This window comes from Hippocampus comes, unplaced genomic scaffold, assembly GCF_001891065.2.
Source record: "Hippocampus comes isolate QL1 unplaced genomic scaffold, H_comes_QL1_v1.1 scaffold189, whole genome shotgun sequence".
NCBI lineage: Eukaryota > Metazoa > Chordata > Actinopteri > Syngnathiformes > Syngnathidae > Hippocampus > Hippocampus comes.
The window spans coordinates 330,123-335,470 of record NW_017804802.1 but is presented as its reverse complement, the minus strand read 5'-3'; the positions used below and the strand labels follow the sequence as shown (position 1 = coordinate 335,470).

At 56.1% G+C, this 5,348-nt stretch overlaps 2 protein-coding genes across 2 annotated transcripts in view; both read left to right on the top strand.

Moving 5' to 3' along the window:
- The window catches only part of gtdc1 (glycosyltransferase-like domain containing 1), a 6,445-nt gene extending 3,250 nt beyond the window's left edge, over positions 1-3,195 (top strand). The window contains exons 6-12 of the mRNA XM_019894037.1: positions 6-101; positions 1,078-1,187; positions 1,271-1,415; positions 1,489-1,559; positions 1,655-1,746; positions 2,307-2,404; positions 2,727-3,195. Coding sequence (XP_019749596.1) covers positions 6-101; positions 1,078-1,187; positions 1,271-1,415; positions 1,489-1,559; positions 1,655-1,746; positions 2,307-2,372 — 580 coding nt within the window. The 3' untranslated portion in view covers positions 2,373-2,404; positions 2,727-3,195. The remainder of the gene's footprint in view (positions 1-5; positions 102-1,077; positions 1,188-1,270; positions 1,416-1,488; positions 1,560-1,654; positions 1,747-2,306; positions 2,405-2,726) is intronic.
- An 859-nt stretch (positions 3,196-4,054) lies between these two features.
- itgav (integrin, alpha V) overlaps positions 4,055-5,348 on the top strand; it is a 13,033-nt gene continuing 11,739 nt past the window's right edge. The window contains exon 1 of the mRNA XM_019895339.1: positions 4,055-4,552. Coding sequence (XP_019750898.1) covers positions 4,344-4,552 — 209 coding nt within the window. The 5' untranslated portion in view covers positions 4,055-4,343. The remainder of the gene's footprint in view (positions 4,553-5,348) is intronic.

Genomic DNA, 5,348 nt, shown 5'->3' with positions numbered 1-5,348 from the left:
CTGCGTAGCGTCACGCCGGCGGCGCACGCCGATGACGCCACGGGCGCCGCCGCCACGCAACCGGATGCGAAGCCGCTGCACATCGTTTGGCCTCACCGCTGGTGAGGCGCCGCCTTTCTTACTCCCGTTGCCCTTCACAAATATTCTGATCATCACCGAGCCGCGCCGCCAACAGCGTTCTTGGAAGGTCATGTCGATGGGTGAAGGCATTACGGGGTGCCGGCGGGGGCGGACGGCGCCGTTCTCCGCACGTTGCGCGCCGTCGGCGTGGCTCGCGCCTCAAAGAGCCCGCGTTCCTTCAAACGGGCGACCGATCATCGAGAGAGAGGCTCAAAAGCCATTTCTTTGTCCCGTTTGTGCCGTTCCTTCTTTTGCTTGCCCAAGGCAGGCAGGCGTCATCTCGCTCGACATGGGATCCTTTGTCCTCCGGGAGAGACTCCGGAATATGCTGCCGGATTTCGCGCGCCTCGGAAAGGCCCAAATTGTCCCACGTGTTTGATAGCGGGCTCCGCAAATGGCCCGCGTGTCTCGGGGGTGTCGAGCGGGCTTTAGTGGTTTGCCATCTCATGCGTGTCACTGGATGCGCGTTCCCGAATGGAGCCGGCGGGGCTCGCGTGCCTTGTTGTTGCCACGGGAAGCCGCGAAGGCGAGCGATGCCAGCGCAATGAGCTGCCGGCGCGGCGGCGGGGCTCTTTGCTCTTGTGTGTTTTCGGCCGTGCTCTCATGTCGGCGACACGGGCGGGGCCGCCCTAATCGGCTCCCAACTGAGCAAAACACAGCTGGATTACAGCCGCCGCTGCCGCCGCCGCGTTTATTGCGCTCAAATTAGGATTAGCGGCCGCCAGACTTCATCTTCTTCTCATCTTTGCCGCTAATCTGTTTGTGCCCTGGATACTCGCGGCCTCACATTAGGTCCGCCGTAATTGCCGCCCGCATTTCCACCAACCTTCTCCCAATGTCGTGTTGACGTCTCAATTCTCACAAACGGCAACAGCCATTGATGCCTTGTGTGTGTGTGTGTGTGTGTGTGTGTGTGTGTGTGTGTGTGTGTGTGTGTGTGTGTGTGTGTGTTTGGAGGGAGCACGACAAGGATCCCGAGTTGTTCTTCAGCACCATGTTGAAGTTGAAAGAAGAAGGACTCGACTTCCTCGTGTCTGTACTCGGGGAAGCGTTCACCGACGTGCCGGGTAGGCGCACGCAAGGCGAGCAGGCCGAGAGCCGGCAGCGCAGCGCTCACTCGCGCTCACTCGCTGCTGGCTGCTCTTTTCAGAGGTGTTTGCGCGCTGCCGCCCTCTGCTGGACTCGCACGTGCTGCACTGGGGCTATCTGGAGTCGCGAGAGCTCTACCTGAGTGTCCTGTGCCAGGCCGACGTGGTCCTGTCCACGGCGCAGCACGAGTTCTTCGGAGTCGCCGTGTGAGACGCGCGGCACGTCACCCTCGACGCCGCCTGATCACCCGCAGTTGATTTTGCGTGTTGCTGCGTTCAGGTTGGAGGCGGTGCACTGTGGCTGTTACCCTCTGTGTCCCAAGGCTTTAGTGTACCCTGAAATTTTCCCAGGTAAACGTGCGCAGAAGGTCAACGTGCCCCCCGCACCCACACAGACACGTGCAAACACACCCACAAATTAACCCCGCCCCTTTTTGGGCCCTCAGCGGAGTACCTGTACGCCACTCCCCAGCAGCTCCTCAAGAGGTTGCGCAGCTTCTGTGGCCAACCCAGCCGCGTACGCACACACGCGGTCAAGGTATTACACACACACACACAGGCAAGAATTGGACTTGAGGCCCAAGTCTGGCAAATGCATGGATGGGAACAACCACCAGAGGGCGCCATCTTGAATCAGGGCTCACCGCCATCTCTCGCGGTCACTTGGATTGGGCAGTTAGTTGATTTTTTGGTCGGGGGGAGGCAGCGATGCGCGGGGGGGCTGCCGGCCTGAAAATTCAGCGCGTTTTTTTGCTCGTGCACCAAAAGTCTGCAGGGAAAGCGATGAAGCGGAGGGCCGGGTCTCCCGCTCCACGCCGCCGCCCACAATTGGCTCTTCAAGGTCCAGACCCCCGCCTGGTGTCGGACTGTCGACCAGGCAGTTGTTACATTTGCTCAAAATTGTTGCAGCAACTTGTCAGGCTTGGAATGACAGCACAATAAGAGGCCAGATGAGAACGATTGAGTGGGGAAGAAAAGAATTTGAGATGCGCGGAAGCCGCAAATGGCGATATTCAATCGGCGGCGAGTGCGCCTTATTTTCGCGTCCTTTCCATTCGCTTCGATTAGCGTGTGACGTTTTGTGTTTTGTGTCCCCAGGTGGACACGTCCCGTTTCTCCTGGGACGTCCTCAAGGGGGATTTCCAAAGTCTGCTGAGCCCGTGAACTTCTTGCGGGCTCGACGCTTTTTTTTTTTTTTCTTCTTTAGTTTCCCTGCCTGCCTCCCCCGTTTGATCACATGATCATCACCAAACGTGATGGGCTGGCACAGTGGAATTCCGAACTGGCTGCCGGCGGGTGACAATTTGCTCAATTTCGTATTTTGTTAGCGGTCCCCGCGTAAGGGGCGCTCTTTGATGCAATGTTTTTCCTCGAAGATGGAAAAATTGCGGCCATGTTGAATTTGGCACTTGGTCCTTCCGTTCCAAAGGCCAGTCAGTCAGTCAGTCAGTCCACTTCGACTGTTGCTCCTTGGGCCAATAAACTGCATTGCATTCGGCGGAGGGGCGCTCGGTCGGCGGGTGGACCGCAAGGTGACGACGACCAAGTTTTGCTTTCGCGGGATTTGCCGCTCTCATCCAAAAATTCCACTTGGCGCCTCAAAGGAGATTAAGGCGGAATTATGACCTCATCGCCCAATAATCCCGACAGCACGACAAGAGGCAAACACGCACCGACGTAACGTCATGGACGCCCGGGTCAGAGTTGGTCTGGGCCACGTCCCGCATCGCAGAGTCAACGTTGAGCCTTCGCCCCCCCCCCCCCCCCCCCCCCCCCCTTACCTTGCCTTTGTTTTACACATCAACATTGTTTGTTGGTATTTTCATGATCTTCATTGTGTGAATGCTAAAAGCGTGTGGTTCCGATTATTTTTAGTTTCCTCCTCACTTTTTGGGGCACGCATGGACAATTACTACGACTGAATAGATGCATGAAAAAGGATCTCCGGGGTTTTGTGACCAAGTAAAATTCAGTCTCATTTTCTATCAATGCCTTTGAACGATCCATTCCGCTGTTGGCGTTCAACATGGGGCTGATCGATTCTCGCTGCGGTGACATCCGTGGGGGGTTCGACCCTGCCGAGTGTCGCTCGGTGCTCGTGACGACGGCGTGGGAGGTCCTCGTGATCTTGTTCGTTTTCACATACTTTGATATCATCAACTTAATTCATGCGTATCTTAATATTTCACACTTGCATTTCTTTTTGAAATGGATGTCTTCATGCTTCACGCGCTATTTCGTTTTTCACTTTTTCACATTCACGAAGAGCGAGAGGAGCCGTGTCACGATGCGACGGCGCCCTCTGCTGGCAACCACGGGAACTGATTCGTCCCAAGCAGATTGGCAAACGTGCAACTCCACGAACACTTTGTGGATACTTGGCCGACCCACGATAGCATCGAGAGATTCAAGTTGACTACAAAGCTTAGAAAAGTCGTGGACGCAACCCAGTTTTGTTTTTTTTTGGTCGCTGGCTGGGTCCCTGGGACGAGGTGCTGCGCTCACACCCGCGCACAAGATACCTTCGAACGGCGCTGCTCATCCTCGAATACTTTTGAGGGCTATCGGTCCTTTCGGTTGCTCGCTGCTATCCATCGCTGTCTTTTATCTTCTTCAGCAGGTACGTGAGAAAAAGCCACGTCTGCGAGTACATCCGACCGCACGGCACCAAGTGACCATTTTCTAAGATCATCGCTTTAATAAATGGATGCGGGAGTTTGAACAGGTGCAAATATTTATTTTGCCGCCCGTCGTGGCGGAGGGGGCGTTTTACGAAGGCTGCGTCGTAACGCGCCGAGGATGAAGGGGGGTGTGTGGATAGGAAATGTCTTTTATTGTGAAAACCGGGTCGAGCTTTTAACAAGGAGTAGCTGGATTGCACGTGACGTCACAGGTTGTTTTCCTGGTCCGGCCTTCCGCCAAGCACGCTCAAACATTTCCCAGCCGCGACAAGCTCCCGCTCGTCCGACGACGCACCCCTTTTTCCGGCGGCGTAAGGTGAACGAACCGGGACGCTCGAGAAGGACGCGCGCTCGCTCAGTAGCTCGTTAGCCGGCGGTAGTGAGCGGGCGAAAGTCTCCCGAAGCTTCAGTCTCCGAGCCTTTCTCCCTCTTTGCCTCCCGTCCTCACTCGGCCATGGCAGCGGGGCCGGGGCGGCGTGACCGTCTCCCCGCCGCCGTCGTCGTCGTCGAGTCGGTGGCGAGGGCGGCGGTGGTGCTGGTCGTGTTGGCGCGGGGCGGAGGCGCGTTCAACCTGGACGCCGAGCGGCCGTCGGTGTACGACGGCCCGCCGGGGAGCTATTTCGGCTTCTCGGTGGACTTCTTCAAAGCCCCCAACAACCAACAGTAAGAAAGACGAACCAACCCTCTCGCCACATTTACACGAAAACGAGCTCGCGCTTTGGCTTGGTTAACTTGACGCGGGCGGGCGAGTGAGCGGAGGCAACTTATTTGCTTGGTTTTGTTTTTCGACCACTTTTGGGAAGGTTCTCCTCCCCCCCAAAAAATGGGAGCCGGGCTACTGCGCATGCGCCGCAGTCTTCCCCGGGAAGGCTTCGGCTTCACTTCCCTCCCGCTCGTGTCCATAATTGGGCACATGACGAGAGAGAGCCGCTTCCGAGCCCAAAACCGAACCGCCCTTCGATCTTTTGCTTAAACTCAGGACTTCAATTCCAAACGTAAACCCGCGTTCCCCGTTGACGAGCTTGAAAGTGCGGTTATGGGGAGGAGGGTTAAGGGGGTCATTTAGGGGGGAAACATTTTTATTTATTTATTTATTTTTTAATTAAGTGTAAGTGGAATCAAGCCATAAGTGTGACGAAAGGAAAGACGGTTTGATGCTGAGAAAGTCAGAAATCCTGCCAAGCGTAAATGTGTGATATTTGGCAAGCGTGCCGCAAATGACGTTGGCGCACTCATATCAACCTTGTCCTAATCTCAAACAAGAATAATGCGAAGGATTAAACCGTCGAAGGGCCGGCACGCCACGCGAGATATTTTTCCAATTGTCCAAGGCCGCGTCTCTGTTCCAGATGCAGCCAATAAGGCATTGAGAAGGTTCTTCCAAGCCGCGAGCTCGTCGGGCGTTTGGCGCACGCTCGAGGCAAAAGATGCGCGAGGGAGGGCGACCCTAACCGGGGCA